Raw genomic sequence first — 24991 nt, 5'->3', positions numbered from 1 at the left:
ATCTAAACAAGGGCTAATACAGGTAGTGTATATGCTAAAACCATGTCTTCTTTTGGGGATATACAACGCAGAAAATATTTAGACATTGGACTTTATCCTAAAGAAAACAGGGATGATGATAGGTCCTGTAAAGTACATGAGACAAAGAGAGATACAGTTATAGTTCATTAAGAAATTACACCAAGCTGTTTTAAAACTATTCTAATCTGATGAGATAATTATCAAAACTGTCCTTTTCCTCTGGTTTGCTACAAAATTGTTCTTTTTCAAAATATTATTTGAAGTACCCTAACTGTATAACTTTAAGGACAATATTTATGAGACATCTGGAAACAATCTATTCCATTGTAATTTTACACCAGAAGCAGGTTTCTTTCGTTAAACACTTAAATTTCTAGTGTTACAAGATTTTCATGTTTAGTGGAAAATCATCTATGATGGATAGGGACAGTATTACAAATCACTTGCTCATGTATATTCTTGAAATATTTATAAGTATGTAAAAAGTACTTCATATGAAACGCTTACGAAAACTAACGTGCAGTTATAATCGACATTTTAACAACGCTGTGTCGTTTTCGAGTATATCTAGTGTCGGTCAAATAGGTGTCAGCAGGATGAGTCCTGAGCATTTGCCATGAGACTACCCGACATTGGTATTAGTTGGGGAAAGCGCAACCACGTAATCAGCCCAAGAGGGATTTGAATCCACGCTTGAACTCAGTCTCGGATATTACACCAATTAGCAAATTTACATGAAATAGTCTGTTTTTATCGACTAAAAGTATATAAATACTGCAGCTACTGAACAAGCTAATATTTTAAAATAATTAAGCTATATTTGATACATTGACTATGAAGGCATCAAAATTAAATAAACAAATGTAAACGAGAAAATAAAAAGGAGAGAAAGTATGAGAAACTTTTCTTACATTTTATAAAGTCGTATGTTTTGTAGTGTTATTATATTGTTCTGAAGCTCAGCAATGAAAGAAAGAGACTACTTAGATAGAACAAGCTGGAGTTTCAAAAAAAGAGTTACAGAGTAAAACAGAATTTGCTATAAACACAATAAGAAAATCTGAACAAAACTAAATATTATCGATTTAAGTCACATTGTAATCAAAGAAATTATCAAAAAGTAGTAAGGCAAAATAAGAGTGTATAAACAAATCTTCAGATATTTGTAAAAGACAATACAATTATGAAATAGAGATATTGGAAATCCCCTTAAAAATACTACGTACAAAGCTTTAGCTACAACAACGACAACACTGCCTAACGTGTGAAAGAAGATAGAGGTTTTATGTCACAATCGTCATAGTACATCTCACGTAGTGCCTCGAGGTGACAGATCTGAGTTGTAACCTGTAGCCGTTCAGAAATTTTGAAGCTAAAATCTAGAAACGCAAATTGTTGTGATAATAACTTTTAATTAAGTTTCAACATTGTCATCAGTTTGCAGTAAACTGAAAATGTTTCTCGTAAGGGACCTAACCAGTGACTATGACACTTGTTCGTCTGATTATGACATTATATTTGTTCGTCTAAGAAAATATGTCATAGCCACTGGTTGGGATCCTTCCAAGAAACATTTTCAGTTTGCTGCAAAGATAGATTTAGCAATATCGTATTTTACAGGATATAAGCGTTACTTTGAAAACCTTAGCACGACAGCCCATAGAGGTCGAAGGCCTACCAGCCGACTGCTGGCGTCACGTTCATATGCCTCAGCTGACGGGAACAATCATCCAACCAGCACGATCCTCCTCAACTTTAATAGCCGACTTACAGATCAGAATTTCACTACACGCTGTAGCTCCCCAAATTCATCGCGATACGGGGTGGGTACCGATCCCATACACTGGTTTCTGAGGACCCTGAATAGGACTCTTTCCCTATTGCTAGTCCACGACGTGATGCTTAGACCATGCAGCTACGGCGTGGGGACATATTTGGATTACAGTTTCATAAAATATCGTTAACTTTTCTTCCTTCGTCTATAGTTTGCAAGCTTGTACAGGATTTTGTGGAATTACGAACGTAGAATCGAACAGAGAAATGCCATTACAATAATGATGATATACTGTAATATAATAGTCTCAAATTGTCCTTGTAGTTTACAACCGACTCGGTTTCTATATAAAATAGAAGCATACTGGGATCACATTTTACAACATTCCACACAGGATAGTAAAACTAATTATTTCTAGTCGGTTATTTAACGGCGCTGTATCAACTACTAGGTTGTTTAGCGTCGATGGAATTGGTGATAGCGAGATGGTATTTGGAGAGGTGAGACTGAGGATTCGTCATATGGTTACCTGGCATTCTTCTTACACTTGGCAAAAACCTTGATAAATACTCAACCAGATAATCAGCTCAAGCGGATATCGAACCTACGCCCGAGCACAACTCCGGATCGGCATATAAACGCGCCTACAGCCTGAGCTACGCCTGTTGCAAAGTAATTTTTTTTATTTTATGAACGAGACTTCATTCCGCTGTTGCTTAGTCAATTGTCCGAAGACAGGTCTGAACCTCACAAGTGATACCAAGAAGGTACCACTTATGAAGCAACTAGGCCAGGAAATAATGGGGTAGGGTGGCCAGTTCCTTTCCCCCTCCATTGCATACATTGCCGACTAGCTACATATTACACTAATCAGACTTCAGATGCATACAAACATTCTTCTTTTGACGCATTTCAAGTGAGATGTACTGCCTGATAATAGACGTAACATATCAGCAGAACCTCAATCAGAGGATACTTCATTCCGTATTTGTTTTTCCTTGTTAGAAGGGAGGAAGGAAACATCCCACGCACTACGACCTGAGGTCTATTGTAACCCCCCTATATAATAATAATGTTTTATTTTCGCTGGCAGAGTTAAGGCCATAAGGCCTTCTCTTCCACTCAACCAGCCTTAATCAATACAATACATAAATGGGATGAGTTGCGTGCCCACCGAACCTCTACGCGCACCGACCTAACCACTTGACTCCCTTAACGACCGGTCCTTACAACCAACAGTCCATGTACAATTTCTACTTCGGAAACTCCCCCCCCCCCCGCTCAAGGCTCTCTTAACGGTCCGAGGCGGAAGTCCTCCCCCGAGAAGGTTCCAATTCTTCGTCCAACAACAAACATAAGGGTGTCTCCTCTCTGGTTACTCCGTGATTCGCTAAGGAGCACAGTTTGCTAACTATAGAATATGAACATTTCAACAGAAAATTGGTACATGCTGTCATATTATGAGGATTCTTGACATGCATATTGAAAGTATTCTCTAATACAGTTGCCACATTCTCCACATGGAAAACTGCCGCTAAAGTTTCAAATGTCCTCACAGAACTTTGTAGCTAAAAACTTCCTTCTCTATGTCAGTTTCACGATTAGAAGAATTTCATTCTTTAGATGGGTGCCACTTGTTAGAGAATACAAGAGAATAGTATGCAGTAACCATAACTATCGGAGTTGAATTTTGACATGAACGAAAAGCGGTCAATACATTTTGCCTCTAGCTTTGTGGCTCAAGAAAATATATTTTACGTATACGTTTTTTATCTTAAAAAAATACCATAGATATTTTCCAGCGGCTTCGAATTTCGGATCTAATGATATTGTGACAGCGACGTGAGATTCGAACTCACGACCAGCGTCCCGCAAGAGAGCAGATCGCGCGGGCTCCACGAAGCACTGAGGGACGACGCGCGGCGGAGAGAAGAGAGGGGAAAGGGCCTGCGCGCGAGGGGAGGCTGCGCGCGCAGCTGCTACTTACGGAGTGAAGGGGGAACGGACCTTCCCGATTCTTCCAGAAGCCCTTCGAAGTGGACAAATCGCGAATTCGAAGTTTCTCGGTTACATTGCTGTGGTTATAAATTACGGACGCGAAGGAGTGTGTGTGTCATTCATGATTAGTTCAGTCAGTAAGCCAGTGAACAGAGCAAGCCAGTCTTGTGTACCGGAGTTCGACTCGAGTGTGCGTCCGGAACTGTGTCAGCATCCGAAGGCCTGAGTTCGAGTGCAGTGGACCGCAGTTGGAGGGACCTGAGTTCGAGTACAGTGGACTGTCTCTGAAGGTCTGTGGTTCGAGATACTGTAAACTCGAGTGACTGAGCTAGAAGAACTGTGAACTGAGAACTGATAGTTCTGATTTGTAAATAGTGCTTTGTAAATATTAGTTAAGATTAACAGTTCATTGTTGTTCGTAATAGTCCAAGTAAATTGTCATTGTCGTCGTCAGTGGAGTGCTATAACGAATACGATGTTGAGTGCAAATCCCATTGTTGACGGGAGTGAAGTTAAATTGTAGAAAGGAATTATTATTGTTGAGTTGAAATAAATTTACAATATTATAACCACTCAACGACTGAAGACGGAGATCGTGTAGGCCAGTTAACTCGAAGTGGTGCACGGTTTCCAATTATGTAATGTCTTGATCAATAAGGAATGTTTCTTCGTCATTTTCCTCGTGACTAATATGCATGCTTGCGCATAAATCACGCTTCAACATCGTTAAAGCTGGTGTATTCCTTCTTTATCACCGATATTAAAACTCAGTGTGAGTAATCCAGACCTATTGTGCAGCAATCACACATATTTCTACACGTCGCGTCGCCTTAACTCAATTATGGCAATGAGTATGAATTTAGCCGTGCCCCTTGCAGGCTTGTGGACACGTTCTGATATTTCAGACATCACACATACGTAACGGCTCGTGAGAAGCGTTAAAGCAAAACCAAAATCGAAGAATATTAAAATGTAATAATAGACAGGAAATGTCAATAAATTGTTTTGGTATTTCGTACTCAGTGGTTGTGTGGTTGCTACACTTTGCTACTAGATTCGAGATTAATCGTTTCAAACTAGATCGGTGGCACATTCTGAAAGGTAATAAATCTTTAACATGATTTCCTTCGCAAGGAAAGCAAAAACATGTCGCACATAACCTTTTCCAGCCACTCAAAAGATAAATTAACCCGTGAAAATCGGAACAGGCAACTACATTCCAACCCGAATAGTCAGAAAAGCCCTTTCCTTGAACGAAAAATAACAAGTTAAGCGGTCGTGTACAGACACGAAATTAAAATTTGGAGCGAGTCTTAATGGGAATCCAGCTGTATGTAGGCAACAATTTCACACGACTGTCCACAAGTAGCATATATACAGGGGATTTGTTTACTGCGCATGCACAGTGTGGTGTAAGCGAACATATAATAAGGGAGATCAAAATTTTGTTTCCTTATCTGTATGCCTACATCCTATTTAGACGCACATAAAGCATGGAGTTAGAATTCGCGTAGGCATACTTTTTCTGGACTTATGCACTAAATGGAAGAAATATGTCAACAGCCACTCCAGCTTCCTTTCACTCCCAATGAGGTCCTGTTTCTCAATTTTATAGGAAGTAGAACAGAGCCTAGAATTGTTATGGAGTTTATGACGAGATGAATAATCCTGCCTCTGCCTGTGAGGATACAACCCTACATCTTTCAATTCGTAGCTTGTCGCTCTACCGACAAAGCCATCTCACAAGCAAACATTCTCATGGGGGCAGATAACATTTTTTTTTCTTCGAACATATTAGTAATGTCAAAACAAGTGATAATACAAATGTTGGCCACTCTAGCGCAATTATGAATGCTGTAAAAATAAGTTTTCCTGGACCGTTTACAGAAAAAAACATAATTTCATGGAAAGATTCATTGGAACAGATACATGAATTATTGAGCTATTTTTCAACATATTCCTAATCGGAACTGAGACATTTGTCACATCATGGGATCAACTTTTGTACCCTTATGTCGTAGAAGTCTGCCATCTGGGTCGTAACGAATGTGTGACAGCCGTCTGCACCTCTCTGTCAATTCCATGGTATGACAAATGTCCCAATTCTGGTGGGAAATTTGTTGAAAAATAGCTTAACAATTGCTGTATCTGTTCCAATACATTTTTGCAATTATATTGTGTTTTCTTTCTGTAAACGGCCCAGGCGAACTTATTTTAAGGCCCTCGTAATTGCGTTCGAGTGGACAAAATTTGTATGAGCACTTGCTTTGACACTATTAACATGATGGAAGAAAAAAAAATAACCTTTTTATCTGCCCCTATGAGAATGTTTGCTTGTTAGTTCGCTTGACTAAGAGAACTCCAGGTGAAAATTACTGACAGTTTCTCTATTAAGTTATATATACACACTTTCATTATTCAACTTGTTGCGCATTTCTTCATTACATGCACTTCTCGTTTAGCAATGTATCGCCTGTCGCAATTCAGATGAATCTTAATTCATCTGCTTTCAATCACATAACATTTCTTTAAGATTCTTGTTTTAATGACCCATTACTGTATACTTCACACACTTACAGATAGAAAAAGAAGGAAATAAAAGGCGAAGAAAGAAGAAAATGGAAGAAAAAGAATGGAAAAGACAGATAATAATTAAAGTGGGGAAAAGTTAAAAAATAAATAAAAAGAAGTAAGCAGGCAAATAAACGGGGAAAGAAGTGGAAAGAAGCAAACAAGATGCAGTAAGAAAAAAATAAATAATAAACCTGTGCGCGACAGCCCATAGAGGGCAAAGATCGACTAGCCGATAAATGGTTTTACGTCCCCATGCCTCGGCAGACGTGAATGATTATCTAACCAGTTTGGAGGAAATGTGTGGTTAGCACGATGATCCTCAGGCCTAGCCGTTATAGCTGACTCGTGAAAACGGATTCGCAAACTACTGTAGCTCCCCAAATTCATCACGATGCAGGGTGAGCACCAGTCTCATACATAGGCCGAAATTTAAGAAAATTTCTTTCCCCATGAGGACTCGAACCAGCGAGCATTCCGTAACGCTACTCCAAGGCACGATGTCTTAGACCACGACGTTACTGCGAGGGATCAGAAGGGTAAGCAAAAAAATTAAAATTAATGCACACTGAGGAAGTGCGTGGGGAATTATATTTCAGAACTCACGATTTTGTCCATATATTTGACAATCGTTCATTCATCTCCGAAAAGTAAATATCTTGTGAATCAACTTACAGGAGTGGCGTCCAAGAAGTATTTTCTAAGATTAAAAAAAAGAACTTCGTTGTGTACAGATCTTCCTAGTCGTTATCACAGAATTTCGTTAACTTCCTTTCCTCTACAGATTGTAGATGACTGTAAATACACATATCTTTGGAAATGTAAAAATTCACTTGCATATTGGTACACGCCAGACATATTCGCTTCCTTTCCATTCCGTGTCCCCTGCTTTGATAGGACTTCGCCTGCAAGACTACATTTCACACAAGTAAAAAAGGTAAAGGTATCCCCGTAATATGCCATGTTTGGGGGGGGCATGGAGGTAGAGCCCCATGCTTTCCATGACCTCGGCACTAGAATGAGATGGTGTGGTCGGCACCACGCTCTGACCCGGTACTCAATTTTATAGGAGGCTGAGTGAACCTCGGTGCCGTTCTGAAAGTTTGGCAACGAGAAAAAATCCTGTCACCACCTGGGATCGAACCCCGGACCTTCCAGTCCGTAGCCAGCTGCTCTACCAACTGAGCTACCCGGCCACCCTTTCACACAAGTAATGAGTACTATTTCATTTGACGACTCTTTTAACTGAAGAGATTAATCAGCGCCAGAATTCATTATAAATGAAAAATCGCCGAAAAAGATTACCTGTAGCTCTGTATTAAGATCAGGATTCTTTACGTGACATAAATCTATGACACAGGCCTATTAGCTTTACTTCCCTTCCGGAAGAAGCAATGTTTAGAATTATGTAGTTCTTTAAATTCATCGTCCTTTGCCAGATTTCAACCCGCGAACCTTACTCAAATCTAACGATTGCACAGTGGGACGGATGCAGGTCTAGCGGGAAAAATTATGGAAATAATATAAGTGCATGAAACCTACTACAGTATAAGAGAATGTTACGTGATTCTGGACTTACATTGAGGTAAATACTGCACTGCAAGGCACTTTTACAACTGTGGATTGAATCACAATGTTTAAAAATTGCAAATAATAGACCTAATAGAAAAATCCTGATTATCCTTTGCTGTCATCGTCTCATGAGTGTCTTCTTCAAATTTCTAGTCCTCCTCCTCATTATGGTCATTATCTATTTTTTCTTCTTCTTCTTCTTCTTCTTCTTCTTCTTCGAGTGTCGTTTGTTTAGTATTTATGTTTCACGTTCATTCAAGAGATTTTTCATCTCTTGAGGTAGAGATTCTTGCTTCTTGTTGAGAAAGGGAACAATGCTAGATATTACAAGAAACAGGTTAAAAATATGTTGCATGGTTTTTTTTTCGCTTTAAGATTTTCGCGCATGTTCTTCACGAAACCTCTTCGCATCCTTATGTCTAGCTTCTTGTGTCTCTTCCTATTGATAAGATGACTGATTCTATCATCTGAATATCATGAATGAGAACTTTATGTACAGTAGTGGCACAAAAAACCGGACCGACTGAATAATCAAAGTTCCCGAAATGAGCCACTGCGAATGCTACGCCCGCATTTACAAGCTAGCGAGTAATCTATTGAAATTGTTGTAGTTTCGACTGCTAACGTAGCCCATTTCGAAAGCCATTAGAAAATAAGCTGGTAAATTTCATGTTCTGGGAATAATAAGTTAATTAAGTAGTAAAATATCGCTGCAATCGAAAAGTATTGGGAATAAATTTGAATAAGGAACAAAAAAAAGTTTAATTCCCAGGCAGGATTCGAACCACGAAAGTCTTAGTTACCAGTCTATTGTGCTGTCACTGTGAACACGGCTCTGAAATCAGCTACAAGGGTCGGTGCGGTTTTTTTTCCACTATTGTACATTGACCGATATGTCGGCCTAGGTAGCGCAGTCGGTATAGCTCTGGCCTTCTTTGCTCGAGGTTGCGGGTTCGATCCCGGCCCAGGTCGATGGCATTTAAGTGTGCTTAAATGCGACAGGCTCATGTCAGCAAATTTACTGACATGTAAAAGAACTCTTGAGGGACAAAATTCCGACACACCGGCGACGCTGAAATAACCTATGCAGTTTCGAGCGTCGTTAAATGAACCATAGGCTAAGTCAATTCAATTTTTTTGACAGACATGTTTCTTGTACCACGTGTAAATGAATTAAAGGCCTCAAGATTAATGGGTAAGCCGTTTGATATTGCGCGGAGAACGATATAAAATTTTCTTATTAATAATTCTTTATTTACGCCTGTGATATTTGAAGATAATTATGGATATTCGAAAAATTGGCGTGCGGTGTAACCATAACATGTATTACAGCTACCCCTCGGTAAAGGACGATCAATTAATAGTCGCATTTCCAATCTAAATTCACCTGTCATTGTCTTTTCTTGGCAGTTAAGATTTTCTTCTCCTTGATTTCGGATTTGCCAAACTTATTAGGGAACTTCAGACTTTCCTGCAATACTTTTTATTATTTTTTCCATTGCTTATCTGACGTACCCTTGTAACAGTAAACAGTTTTCTTTATACAAATTAATACATTCTGTGAGTATTCTAAATTTACTTTGCACATAATCACATAGATCTTGGGTGGCAAATTAGGTCATATGAATCCATTCTCGTCACAGTCGACAGGAATCATCGTTTCTTGCCTCAAATAAAATAGTATTTCCTTCAAAGGCGCAAAGATCGACAATCTAAAAATAAGCACCGCAAACACCATGCGTTTCCCTACATATTGACCTGAAAAGTGTACTACTTGCTGGGGCCTGTCATTGTTAAATCTCTATTTGAAAATGGTACATTCGATTTCGTTTATATTATTAACAAATCCGTAGGCTATATGTGAACGGATTTAACTATTTTGTGCTTCCTTAAATTCGACAAAAATTGTAGGAATACAAAGTACATACCTGTGGGTGAGAGAACCATTTCAAAGTAATACAATATAGCACTTGAATAGCTTTCACAACGTATCCGTACTTCACTCGCTAAATCACGTCTGGTGTGCACTGGATGCGGCCTTACCCATAAGCCCACTTCGATGTCTCTCCATGCCGCTGTAGCCTATCGCAATCTTAATTTCCTTTAAGGATGTTGACATACAGATGTTTGCAAGATTATAAACCTAGAAATGGTCGATTTTGCGAGGGTAGGTAAATTGAGGGTTTTCCTGCTAGATTGAGCATCTGGCCCACTGTAGATTGCCTTTGTTAACTACCTACAGTATTAGACCATCGAAATTGAAGGCGGTACAATGGTAGGCAGTGTTAAATAACATAATAAGTCGGAATTCATTATTTATTCATTCATTCATCCATCCATCCATTTATTTATTTTCCGGAGTTTCAGCCAGAAACAAGAAAGTACAACGATAATGTACAAATAAATTAACATCCACATCCGTAATGAATCATCAGCGATGCTTTTTTTACGTGGACAAGATATGAGAGGTAAACTCTGTCTAGATCATGTTTTATGTACAGTTATTTTATAATATCTCTGTCGGTGAGTGACTGGTACATTTAAAATGGCTTATCTTAGTCGTGGGCGTTATGGCTCTTATGAGAAATCTCATGTCACTAGTTTACTATGATATTTTTTTCTATATTCTTCATTATTTACTTACGTTTCACCGACACGCAGATTGCCAGTATTTCACAAACTTTAATCACAGTTTCCGTTTGTTTTGATCTTTACAGTTATCTTATTTGTGCTACACATTTTATTAAACAATACCATTTTGTGTGTGATTATTTCTATGTAACAAAAAACTCAACAATGTTGTTGTAAGGTCCTGTTACAGTATTTGACATTCAGTTTGACACAGGAATTTTTTCAGTATGAACAACATTCACTGTCCACTTCGTCGAAACTTTTAAGTCATTCATTCAGATTTCATTGCCACTCATGATCTAGTCAGCTACAGAAAGGATCTACGGTTGGTGACTCAAAATGCCTTGGCGCTGTTTCCTGAGTAGCTACATGGCTTGTATTCTCAAGGGCAGGACCCGGGACGAATCCTTGCACTTAGACTTGCTTTAGCCCATTGTGCACCCCACATATAGATGCTATGATTTCGAAGTCCGACAGATGTTCTGAGTGGCATTCGTGAATCCGAAGCTGACAGGTGGGCCATCCTCCCTCATCCCTGACAGAGTCAGGTCACATCCTCAGACGACAACCTGATAACCTTCAGGAACTGGAGCTCCAAACCTTTTCTGTATCAGCATCGGAAACGCGTATCTACTTCCCCCAAAACTTCACCCCAACTTATTTTTAACTATTGCACATGACAGATGAAATGAGGGGAAGGTTCCCAGGTTGATGGAATGATACAGGGAAAAGGAGTACAGCGTCTGTTTTTTTTTTTTTTTTTTTACAAGTAATTCCATCGAACCCGTGCCGCCTGGATGAAAGATCAGTGCACTAGCGCTTGGGCCACAGAGGCGTCCCTGAGAAGATACACTCGCGGACACAAAAATGTTGATAATTTCGTGATTTAAGTCCTCCTGAGAGTCTCATTCGAGTGAGCCCAAACACGAGGATTTAGTCATTTAGGCCGTAAATCGAACCCAATGTACCCTTCTATATGAGGATGAAGACACGAAAGTGACAATAACAAAACGAAGTCTAGAAGCCTAGAAGTTGCCAGATGCACGCCCCTTAGAAAAACTATGGGAAAACCCCAACTGCAGAACACAATTACAGTAGTTTCAACCGGGATTTGAATCTGCTTCCGTTAGTTTCGCATTTGGAGACTTGATTACTATCTACTCCAAAGTTTATTACTTTATGTATTGAATATAATGATAACTTAAGTGTTATTATTTCTGACGTGAAATTAAACTATTTAATGTGTAATCTTAACGCCGCTTTTTTAATGAATGTTTTCGATTTAAATTGTGTATTTTATATAAATATTATTTTTCCATTAAATTATATGTTCTACTGAAACAAAATGGGACTACTTGATATGTTACTATAAATAAATAAATAAATAAATAAATAAATAAATAAATAAATAAATAAATAAATAAATAGAGTGGGAGAGAGGATGAGCAGGTGAATGAATTTACGAATGTATGAATGAATGAATGAATGAATTAATTAATTAATTAATTTCTAGTGTAGATTTTCAATAAAGAAGATTTTATTTTATACTATTAAAGTTGAACCACAGTCTGTGGTTGAACTGAAGTAGAGTTTAAACGCTTTCCAGTTTTTCAGAACAGGACCACTGTATTTTACTTAAATAATATACACGAAATTAAGTATCTCGTCTAGAATTCAACTTTATTCACAGCACATGTAGTTTTATTCCGATTTAAGATCAAAATATAATTGACTTTATGAATTTTTTTAAGTTCATAAATAAAGGAAAAACCAACTTTGAATAGATTGTAAAAAGAAATTCTACATTATTTTAATTTTACTGTAGTGTGACGTCTGTCTTATAGTACGTCATTATAAAAAATATCCAAGAGAGAAAAATGACGTATTTTTTTCTATCTCCAACTGGTGTGTTTTTCTGAGTATAGAAAATAGGGATTTAACATTACCACTAGAAACTTATGCATTGAAGAAATAACTAAATAAGTCGACCATGTTTAGAAATTAGCAGGCTCTGACAATTTGTAAAACAAGAGAACATCATTTACGGTTGCTAAGTCAAAGCCATGTTCCCTTGTTTTACAATATTATTAATAGTCAAAGCTTGCTAATTCCTAAACATGATCCAATGATTATTTCCTACTTGTTTTTATACATGGGTTTCTTATGACAATGTTAAATCCTATATTCTATATCCAGAAATACACATGATGTATGTAATATATTTCAATTTTGTACTGTTACCAACTACTTCCCCTATGCTATATTGCTGCAGACGCAGTTTTCATCACGTCTCTATGTTGCAATAACCTGGCCTATATTAAAATACGTATAGTTTATAGGTGGAAAATACTCTTGAACAGCAGCTTACATTTGAACACTGAGAAATGCTGAATTGCAGCAAGTGAAGTTTACACGGACCAGTATGTCATGAATATTCCGAGAACCCTCATTGCAGTATGGGTGTGTCGAATTTTTTGCGGCATAGTTATATATTTGCGCAAGTTGAGGACAAAGAATATCCAGCTCACACAGTGACGCTCTATGCACTTACCACAAACCTCTTTCGCTGAAATCTATATACAGAGAACTGAATTTCAACATATCCATTACAAAGAATGGAATAAATTACCTTCCAAGTGCAGTGTGTATAATATGGTTGGGCAGAAGTCCGCCGATCATAAAAAACAGTAGAATATGCAAGTCACTCCGCAAAGAAATGCGAGAGATACACATTCAGATGAACATTTAACTAGTCTTATGCTTTTATATGGATTAGACATATATTTTAGTAGGTTATTAATTTACGACGCTTTATCAATATCTTGAGTTATTTAGCGTCTGAAAGAGATGAAGGTGATAATGCCGGTGAAATGAGTCCGGGTTCCAGCACCGATAGTTATCCAGCATTTGCTCATATTGAGTTGAGAGAGAATCCTGGGAAAACCTCAATCAGGTAACTTTCCCCGACCGGGAATCGAATTCGGGCCACCTGATTTCGCGGCCAGACGCGCTAACCTTTACTCCACATTAGATATATACTATAGATATATGTTAAATGAAAGAAATAACATTTTAACAGAAACCTGTAGATATTAGCCTATATTTTACAACAGCATGAAGAATTTCTTCAAAGGAAATTAAACATATGATATTAGCTTATTATGAATACGACCTAATACGTGTATTCAATATCAAAAATCTTCTACAAACTCCTATAGTCAGGAGCCCAATGGTCGTTGATAATTGAGACAACTATTGTAGATATCTGTTGGCTAGAGTACGTCCCTTGTCGAGATTTTGGTCATGCATTAAAATAGGATGTGGTGTAGAATTTCCTATTCTTTGTGGCAGAACTGACACACATTGAATTCAGATAGATTAAATTTGTAGATATACATTTCTGTGACGAAATACCATATTCTGGCACGTGTACTAAATGCGACTATTTTATAAGTCGACCATTATTTCAATGAGCGTCTGGGCAGGAAGGCGAGTTCCTCTTGTAACGCAAACGAATTGCATGATTAGCAATTACAAAGTAAAATGCACTCATTAGAATCAATGGTTCTGCCGCTGCTAGGCTAATTTCGTTAGTGAACGATGTTGAGATGTTTCTACTTTGTAACTATACCAACATGCTAATCCTTTTCCACATCTCTGCTCTTTACAACAGCTACTTCCAGTAGGCGATTAACGTTTGTATTCGAAATCTGCCGCCTGGGATCGGAACCAGTATGTGACAGCCGTCTGCACCTCTCTGCTGAGCCATGGCATGACAAGTGTCTCAATTCCAGTAAGAAATATGTTGAAAAAGAGCTCAATAATATTGCTTATCTATTTCGATAAATCTTTCCATGAAACTGTGTTTTCTTTCTGACAACGCCCCAGGGAAACTTACTTTCGGGACGGCTCGAGTGGCCAACATTTGTTTAAGCACTTGTTTTGACACTGTTAACATGGTGGAAGAAAAAACATTAACTTTTTTACCTGTCCTCAAGAGAATGTTTGCTTGTCAGATGTCACATACGAATCTTTGTTGTAAATTCTCCATCTTTTCATACACAGGATTTTAAAACAATAGAAGTAGATACTAATATCGCTTAATAATAAAACACTGTACCTAGTTGAGTTTATGAAAATTAGAATGCACACTTGAGAAAAAGATAGACAGACAGAAAGAGAGATCAAAAGAAAGAATGAAAGATTGGCAAAGAAATACCTCGATTACTAGCCAAAAGCGAAATGCGCTCTAAACATCCAAAGAAGGGCTTGAAAAGCCAAAAGAGAGACCAATCTAATCCTTGATAGATGATAGAATTGAATATGAAGTTTACACTCAAGATCCCTTCAGCAGTATGAGGCCTGAAAAACATTTAAATAGAAACAAAAGGTAGAAATAATTCTTTAAGCCTATCCTATTCAAATTGTAGCTTTTAATTTGTGAGTTTATTTAGCGTAATACTTTTTTGTAATAGCAAGGCCCTTAACTTGCCATCATTCGCTCCAATTCTGCGAGCGTGTCTCATAGATGTCGCTAGTGCCATGAAACGTAGACCACTTAGTTCGTCAGAGACTATCCAGAGTGTATTATAGGCGGTAGAATTTTCACGTTAGATAAGTGAGGTAACTACAAGAAATTTGTTGACTTTGATATATACTAAATCTCTATTTTTTGTTCTTATTCACATGAAGTCTTATTAGTCTTTGTTTTTGTTTTATTTTTTACGGAGAAGGGGCCCGAAGGTAAGCACCGCAGACTCGAAGGCATTCATTGTACCGTATCACTCCTTTACTTAGAAATGGTTATGAAGTTCGAACGACCGCTTTAGATGTCGTGGCTTAGCCGTACGTTGCCATCTGTCGATTCAGTCAGGTAGGCTCATATCCAATGAAGTTCCACTAGAATGACCTTTCATTCCCCCCGAGAATGTACTACGTCTCCTCGGACTGATGCCATCTGTACAGCAGTCACAATACTACGAGTACATCACGCCGCACCGTTTTTGGTAGATACTATTGAAATTATGACGCTGAATATAAAAATGGAGAGTGACGATGGAATTGAGGGGAACGGGAGAACCCCGAGAAAAATCGTCAAGAATTTTGGCTTTGGCAACTACAAATACGACTCTTCCATTACCGGCTTTGTCAACTACAACTACTACTCTTCCATTACCGAGATTCGAACCCGAGTCCGTAGTCATCGTAAAATAACTCTCTGCTTACTGAGCTACTAAGGCGACTTAAGTTTCTTACTAGAAATTAGTATATTTAACGTCCACCATTCCCGCATAAAATGACTCGTGCATTTCGAATACGAACAAATTCCTTCGATTGGTTTTGGAGAAATCGCTGTACACAGACATCCGAATTTTTAATATTAAGGATGCTGAAAACGTGTATCTTCGTGAAAATCTCTTCATCGGTTTTTACAGCATTACAATACTTTCTGTTCGTATTTCACGTACTATTAAAGTAGAAATGTAATTTCATTGGCCTTAAATCTGTCATTTTCTAGAAGTCAGACTGTAAATCCAACAGAGTCGTGCGTCAATTCTAAAAACATATGAGTACGCAGCAAGATGTTATAATTATTAGGGCCCGGACTTTGATGAAAAATCATATTTTTCTGAGTAGTCTGAGATGATGGATGCATAGCAGCTAACAAGTATAGTAGTGGCAAAAAAACCGGACCGACCCTTGTAGCTGATTTCAGAGCCTTGTTCATTCCAGAGCACGATAGACTGGTAACTAAGACTTTCATGGTTCGAATCCTGCCTGAAAAGGAAACTTTTTTTCGTTCCTTATTCAAATTTATTCCCAATACTTTTCGATTGCAGCGATATTTTACTACTTAATTAACTTATTATTCCCAGAACATGAATTTTACCAGCAATCGACAAAGTATTGGGAATAAATTCGAATAAGGAAAAAAAAAGTTTCCTTCCCAGGCAGGATTCGAACCACGTAAGTCTTAGTTACGAGTCTATCCTGCTCTGGAGTGAACAAGGCTCTGAAATCAGCTATAAGGGTCAGTACGGTTTTTTTGCCACTACTGTACATTCTCCAAGAAATATGTTAAATGTTATGTTTTTTATTTAACGATGCCCGCAACTGCAGAGGTTATATCAGCGTCGCCGGATGTGCCGGAATTTTGTCCCGCAGGAAATCTTTTACATGCCAGTAAATCTACTGACATGAGCCTGTCGCATTTAAGCACACTTAAATGCCATCGACCTGGTCCAGGATCGAACCTGCAACATGGGCATAGAAGGCCAGAGCTATATCAACTCGCCAACCAGGTCGAGAAAGAAATATGTTAGATCTATGGGGTTTTCATAGGTCATCAAAATGCATTTTCTACAGTTTAAAGTTTTTTTATGTAGTTTTCGGTTATTTTCTTCACTTTAGAGATTTTTGTAGGTCATTTCACATTGTCTATGGTTAAATTTTCACTGTTACGTATTTTTTATAGTTGAAGTCAGCATTTTCCTCACGGCTCGTTCTTGGGCTAGCCGATACCCATCTGTAGTGCTTATGTGTTTACATTAGGTGCATCATATTTCATGTGTAACATTTTTAACCTTTCTTGGCCCCAACACGTAAAATAGTGAGATAAAAATTGTCACATGAGCGGCTACGGTGCAGGTGATGAATACCCATTTTATTACTACGTAACATTTGCTCTTGCATTACATCATCCTCAGGGATAAATGTCATACGTGGCAGTTTAGATTTACCACTTGTGAGGCCTGTGACATTTTACAGTACATTGCAATTCACATGACTGTCAACTGAGAGCTATTTAAGGCAGTATGTGTCAGAATTCGGTGAAAACATATTTTCAACCGATGGAACTACATTATTCTGTAAAGATTGCCAAAAAAAATCGCTGCAGATAAATTGTTCACAATGCAACAATATATAGGGTGCGAAAAATATTTGCTATCTCTTGAAAATGTGAAAAGTGTCTCTATTGTTAAAAGAAACTGCTTCCACATCAAGTAGCAAGTCATCTTCCTTTTATAAAGATCTGTGTGAAGCCTTTGTTAGTGCGAATATTACGCTAGGAAAATTAAGCAACTCTAAATTACAGTATATGATTTCCTTGAAAACTACACTGGTCATACAATTTCAGACGAATCAACATTGCGTTAAAAACTACTTAATAAAATGTTACGAAGGCACATTAAACCGAATACGTGAATATGTGAACTGGAAAAACATGTGTACCAATTGACGAAACTACTGATTTGGAGGGCCGTTATGTAGCTAATGCATTGATAGGTACCCTAGAAACATGTAGTGCCGGACAAATTTTTCTTCTAAGCTCAGAGGTTTTGGAGGCGGTTAGCCACACTAGATATGCAAACTGCTCGATAAATCCATGTGTTTATTATAGAGGTCTGCACAGGCTCGGGTCAAACCTGTGCGCCTAAGCTTGGCTCGGCTCGGCTCGGCTCGGCGGCTCGGCTCGGCTCGGCTCGGGCTCGGGTTGAAATTCACTTATGCTTGTCGAGTTCGGGCCGGGCTCGGGCCTTAAAGAAACGAAACCTTGTTTCCCTCCCCCCGCGAATTATATATTGATTAACAAGTAATAGATTAGATGTAAACTTGGTACCCATCCAGAACAGTTTACTACCGGTATCGTAAGTTTTTGTTTAGTTTCACTTCATATTTCGTAACGGCATTTGTCTCGTCTCTTCTGTGTCTTAGACACAGAGCACTGTTTGTTTGTTTGTTTGTTTGTTTGTTTTACCTGGGAGACTGGAAGATTTCTCTTCCTCATGCTCCTACTGGAGTGATCTCTCTCGCAGCTGTTCCCGACCGCTGTAGCCTATGGCTTCTGCTTTATCTGCTAGTCTTTGGGTTTCGGGTCGGGCTCGGGTTGATAATTATAAATTAATCTCGGGTTTCGGGTCGGATTCGGGTCTCGTTCATGTCGGGCTGGTCCGTGCAGACCTCTAGTTTATTGTGAAAGCTCTGTCCCGAACTAAATATTTCAAAGATAAGGCTCCAGACGTAGCTCATCACTCATTTTAACACTTCTTAGGTACGTGGTTGTCTATATGCATATATCATTGTGACAATTTTCAGATAGTGAGAGAAATAGTGAATAGCTTTGATAGGGCAGATGCTAAGACAATTGGGAGTGCACAGGATTTGTTTTCTGATACTCAAATGGAAGATAAATTGGCTTGCATTAAGAAAGTGCCGTGACATTGGACAAATCAATACAGTCAGGAACGCTGAAGACTGTACAAAATGTAAACGGTGAGATTGGGGACACAATGAGACAGAAAATAAAATCTGTGTTGGATAAAAATAAAGGGTATAAGACAGTGTATCACACAGCCAATATTTTGTCAGGAGAAGACTTCAGAATTGACATTTTTGAAGAGGATTAACAGTCAGTGACAGTGTTTTTCAAATATGCTTCCATTATATCTGTAGAAGTAGAAAAAAGCTTCTCTAAGTACAAAACAGTGACAGCTGACAACCGCCAATCTTTCTCTTAGACAACTTGAGGATAACTATGATAGTGTATTGCAATACTAGCTGAGGTATGTTTAGTTATTAATTTCTTTCATATTATTTTAATAGAAGTGACCTAGTGATAATTATTATTTCAGTAGTAATACAGTAATTACACTAGGAAAGTTTGTTCTACAATACAGGTACTTACAAAGGAATCATTAGCCAATTATTGGGAAAGTATGTAAGTCACAAAAACGAAATTTTACAGGACAAGCAAAAAACGTTTGTCGGTCTGTTAAAAAGGACGTTACTTAACGCCAACGTCATCTTTGATGACCTGCTAAAACTAAACGGTTTCTGCTAGCGACATACTGGCATTACCATGCCACTGGCGTGGGTTCGTACTATCTTATCCGTGAAAAAACGGATTTTCGATTTTTTGTGACTTACATGCTTTCCCAGGTTAATTCCTCAATTACATAGACCGAAATTGATCATTTTCATTAGGTCTTCTTTTTACTATTTTAGGTAATTTTAGGATAATTTTAGATGGAATTTTATAGGTTTTCTTTTTGGAAATTTTTAGGTCATAAACATCCGGTCTTAGTTATAACAAGTCAATTTATACAGTGTGTAATTGATAAGCTACCAATTTAATGTATATTATAAAGTGTACAGTAATTATTTAGCCTTGCAAATAATAATCTTCGCTGCGGGTAAATTGAATAACCGATCTCCTCGACAGAGAAATTAACTCTCTCTGGGTATTTTCAAACGTCGTTGTCGTCGTCTTTCTCATCATCATAATTAACAAAGATTAGTAATTATTCTCCTCTCTCTCTCTTTCTCGGACTCATTCTTGTGAGAATTGCTAGTCAACAATTAAGTCTCGCTCATAAGTGGCAAGGCTGCTTGCTCATGTGATAATCATGTCACAAGGTCCCCTGTGTATTGTCTCACGTTCCTACCTGGGATCGATTCGGACTCCGCTGGATTTGTAGACTCACATGCCGCTATTTGAGCCACAAAAGAGGACAATAAAACTGGCCAATGAAAATTCAGTACAACACAATAAGCTGCTATACTTCAATGAAGTATATAACTGATAGATCAACACGATTGCGAACGTCGATAATTTAAACTTAAGGGAATACTGACCCAAGGTGGTATCAAGAATTTGAGTGAACGATGCTTTGAAACAAACCCAGTCGCAGTCCAGTTCGCTAACGGTGCCCTGCTTCGCTTCTTTGTATATTCTTATGAGATTTATGTGCGAGTGCGGGTGTATTTCTCGAAGTACACATAAAATGTTGTATCATTTTTTTTTTCTAAACTTGACTGTAACTAGTGAACATTTCGATTTTAATGAGTTTGACGAGTTCCTACCATCATTTAATAAAGAAGTTCGACTTTTCTTTCTTTGCAATTTTATTGTGTCATTAACAAAAGAAAGAAATGAAGTTTGTACACCGGCAACAAATGTATTTCTAATTACATCCCTGCTCAGAAGACAACACTACGTAAATATTTCAAATGATATCCGACCTTGATATAGAACAGTTCAAACCTCAAAACCGCAGGCAGACAATCCGATGATGGCTGGAGGGAATTCACCGGAAAACCGCACACACAAATGGGAACGGAAATTCTCGACGAGCTGTTCATTATGCGTTACATTAAAGTGATCATTAACACTTTTCACCTACAAAAGTTTGGGGTAAATATTTATGTATTAACAGCAAAATTTGAAGAATGTAAGTTTTCAAGATCTCTTCATTTTTCTTATCATTCTGATTGAGTATCCTTGGGCTCTCTAATACTAATCGTACGAATTTGCTTGTCATTTCAGTAATCGAGTAGGGAACTGGGATAGCATGCAGAGGTAGATCACTGACCCGACTGTCCTCATAGGTTATCCTGATTATCTTCAGTCCTTCCTGACAAAATTCCGCGGTTATTTGCTTAAAACAGAGCACAACCACTTCCTTCCTGCCCCTTTTCATTAGTCCAATATATTGGACCATTATTACGTTAGAAAACACGAACTTCATAACTAAACAGCAAATCGTTGCTATTATTATTATTATTATTATTATTATTATTATTATTATTATTATTATTATTAGCTCAAACATGTATGGTACGACGATCAAATTGGAATTAGAAATATCCTATACTGCACAATGTTATTACACTAAGATTTTCTGGTTATGTGCGAAGTGTTCATTACAACAGAATTTTTTCAAGTCAATTATTATTATTATTATTATTATTATTATTATTATTATTATTACTATTATTATCATTATATTACTATGTGATATTATTTTGACACTAGTAACCTGTATTGACTTGACTTTTACGTGGACTGGACCCGGGTCGAGTTGGCCCATTGTGCGCCCTTACATACGATGATTGCCCAAGTCTGACGGGTGGTATTCGTGAATCCGACGCTCACAGGTGGGCTATCCTGCCTCAGCCTCTGATTAAAGCCAGATCCCGCTTCGCGGACGAGTAGCCTGATATGTCCCAGGGGCCCGAAGCCCCAAGTTCTTCCTGATCAGCCGACGCTGATTGGTCGGTCATTCTGCCTCAGGCACTGATAGAGCCAGGTCCCATCCGCATGCGAGTAGCCTGATGAGCCTCAGAGGGTCGGAGCCCCAAGTCCTTTCTACATCAGCATCGTAAACCTTTACTGCCTCCGAGACTTCACCTCAGTCAGTGTTTAATATTGCAGATGATAGATGAAATGAGAGGGATGCGGAGAGAGTTGGTGGAATGATAGAGGAAAACGGGAGTACCCCTAGAAAAAAACGCTTTGCAACATCTGCTTTGTCCACCACAAATTCCATTACGATCTGGCCAGGGATCGAACCCTGCCGCCTGGACAGAAGGCCAGCGCTCTAGTACTGTAGTCACAAACCCAGCAGTAACCTGTCTTTCATTAATAAGTGAATGCATTTATGCAAGTGCCCATCCGCTTCTTCCAATATCTTCTGGAAATATTTCATGATGTCCAGTTCAATACGTAATATATGAATTTTCCTTGTTGGTTATTTAACGACTCAGTATCAACTATCGGTACGGTACTAGATTATTTGGCGTCGATAGAATTGGTGATGGCGAGGTGGAATTTAACGAAATGAGGCCAAAGACTCCAAACTGATTATCTGACATTCGCCTTACAGTTGGGGAAAAACACACAAGATAACCAGCCCAAGCGAGAATCAAATCCACGCCCGAGTGTTGTTCCGGATCAGCAAAAGCGTTGACCTAATTAAAATTAAATCCGTGACGCAACAGTCCATTAGGACCAAGACCGAACTATCGATTCCTGTTCTCACGTCCACATGTCTCAGCAGAGGTGAACGATCATTCAACCAGAATGGAGATTTCGTGTGCTGGGTGGGCATCGGCCTCATACACTAGCCGAAACTTCATAAGAAAAGTTTTTCTCATGAGAACTTGAATCAGTGTGCATTTCATAACACGAGTCCTAGGTGACCATGACGCTACGGCGAGGGACAAATACGTAACGGTGTAAACAAACTTTTACTGGGTATTTCAGCGACTCGGAAGTTAGATTCATCCTTACCGGAGCCTGTATCTTGCAATAACCGATTAATATCTTATAAACTACAATTCAAGGTTCCTGTAAAATATGGACTTTCCGTATATTCCTATATCACGAAGGAAGATATCAGTCTAATCAATAGTAGTAAATTACCACAAGTGACATAATATAATTTACAAGTAACGTCATAACGTAGATATGTAGCCTATGTAGTATAAACAAAATGTACATCGTTTCAAGGGTTGTAGGCTACGACCTAAAAGTTATCTACGAGATTATGCAAGGTGGGAAATTGGATCCTGAGTATGAGATCGCATATTTGTAGTTCAACATCCTATTATCATTTACATTATTATTTTAGCCACGCAATGTGGGTTCTGTTATTGGTTAGGTCATGTAGTATAGCAAAATTAATGCCACGTTCGGTCTGTTCAAAGAACTGACCTACATTCTATTACACCATAACTTACTCATTGATACTGCTCTACTGGTATAAATAGCTATCTTGTTTCAATCTTAAGATATTTCATTACATTTAACTAATTCATTCATCTCCTTGTTTCATGGTACATTATGCAAATAAGATGCTCGCTGAACACTGCGAAGAAATATTTTACGAAAAGATTTATTACCATGATTATTATAATTTCTCACTATCTATAGAATAAACAGGATGATTGATATGTTTGTAAAAGAAACTTTGTGATGTAGTAGGGCAGGACATTTGAAACTGTTTGAGATAGGGAATGCATGTCATCTGAATCCTCTTTTCAGAGCTAGATCAGTGTAAAAGTGCTAACCCCTGCAGGTAGGTAAAGAACTTGGAAAGCTCTTTTGGTGCCTCGTAACTACCTTACATCCGTGTAGGAAACATGCAAGCAATATTGTCAGGCGAGAATAATGAGTCTCAAGGTCGATACGTCTAAAAAGAGGGATCGGATTGACCGGATCGTATTCACAATTTGCAAGAAAACGCGTATCGATCTCAATACGATAAGCGCGTGATTGTTCGTCATTTGTTTGAGGTTCAGCCGTTTTGCCCAAGGAAAATAGAATATTCTATTTTCGTTGGTTTTACCAACAGCGAGCGCAATTACGTATGTTGAAAACGTGTGTTGTAATACACAATATTTTGTATTTTCCTGAAAGCCATTATTACCATTCTTCATTAACACCCAGAATATTAAGTTTTCATGCGCCTTATTAAGAAAACTCAACAATCAGAGTGACCAACATGCTAACATGTCGATGACATGTTAACCAACGTAAGTATTTTTGAAACTTCAGCTTCCGTATTCAGATTGTTTTCAATACGTATGAAAACAGGGATCGGGGAAAACATATTTAGGCCGTGTCTCAAAGCTCAAGTCCATACTACACACTAGTGACTAGCAAATAGGTGACTTGTAAACTACACACTAGGGAGCTTTGGACATGTACGCTTGTTATTCTACATTATATTTACATATTTCACTTCCAAATCATTTTAAAATGTTATAACCCCAATTGCTGATGAGGTATCCATGTTTGCTTTGTGAAAAAAGTCAACAATCAAGCAAGCATTTTCGTTTACTAGAAACTACGGACTTCAATGCTATGCACTATGTAGCTTTGGATCATAGCTTCTGACGTCACATCCGGCTATTTAGTCAACAATCTAGTTCACTTCAGCTGAAAATGCAGCTTTGAGACACGGCCTAGTATGGAAAATGTATTCAAATCGATTTGAATAATCCATGAAAACGTAGTATATTATATTATACCGAAATAACGATGTAATGTCAAAATGAATGCATTGTTTAAAACACGTCTGTATCTCGTTATTGCCTTCTTCTCATTTGGCTATCAAGTACCATGTAAATGGAGCTAAAATTCTACTAATTCTAAAATGACCGTTTTATATAGAAGAACTCTAGAGGTTACAAGTACTCAACAATATTTGTAATATTGGTCCATACTTGTGAAGCTCGCAATTTTAGAGTAATAAAATACAAGTTTAATGCAATATTTTATTAATTACAGTTTTGTTAGTTACAAGAAAATAAACTTGTAAATCATTAATCCATAAGTTTTTAAAATAGACTGTATGAGTATTATTTCCTACAAGGCCAATTAATTGTTGTTGTAGTGGATACCACTACATCCATGTTAGTGTCCGTGAAGCCATTACAATTATGACATTTGAACATCTGATGACTTCACTGGTCATAAGATTCAGCCAAAAAGAATTACATCCACGCATCTCTCCGTGGTGAAGGTCAGCGTCTCCTTTATTGAGCCCCGAGGTAAACGAAATGAACCGTGATGCATTATTGGGAATAGTTCACGGAAAGCGCCGAGTTATAGTCCAGATACCACAGGTCCTTAGTTTG

The 24991-nt window shown here is 38.1% G+C and overlaps 1 protein-coding gene across 2 annotated transcripts in view; it reads right to left on the bottom strand.

The window, feature by feature from the left end:
• LOC138694454 (inverted formin-2-like) overlaps positions 1-24991 on the bottom strand; it is a 225762-nt gene that overhangs the window by 159638 nt on the left and 41133 nt on the right. The window contains exon 1 of one of the 2 annotated variants that reach the window (XM_069818179.1): positions 9865-9898. The exons of the other annotated variant lie outside the window; for it this stretch is intronic. Coding sequence (XP_069674280.1) covers positions 9865-9883 — 19 coding nt within the window. The 5' untranslated portion in view covers positions 9884-9898. Of the gene's footprint in view, positions 1-9864; positions 9899-24991 lie in introns of those variants that run through there. 2 annotated transcript variants of the gene reach the window in all.

The sequence above is a fragment of the Periplaneta americana genome, chromosome 2 (genome assembly GCF_040183065.1).
Source record: "Periplaneta americana isolate PAMFEO1 chromosome 2, P.americana_PAMFEO1_priV1, whole genome shotgun sequence".
Lineage (NCBI taxonomy): Eukaryota > Metazoa > Arthropoda > Insecta > Blattodea > Blattidae > Periplaneta > Periplaneta americana.
The sequence above is the reverse complement of the archived record's forward strand: the minus strand, read 5'-3'. Positions and strand labels throughout refer to the sequence as shown.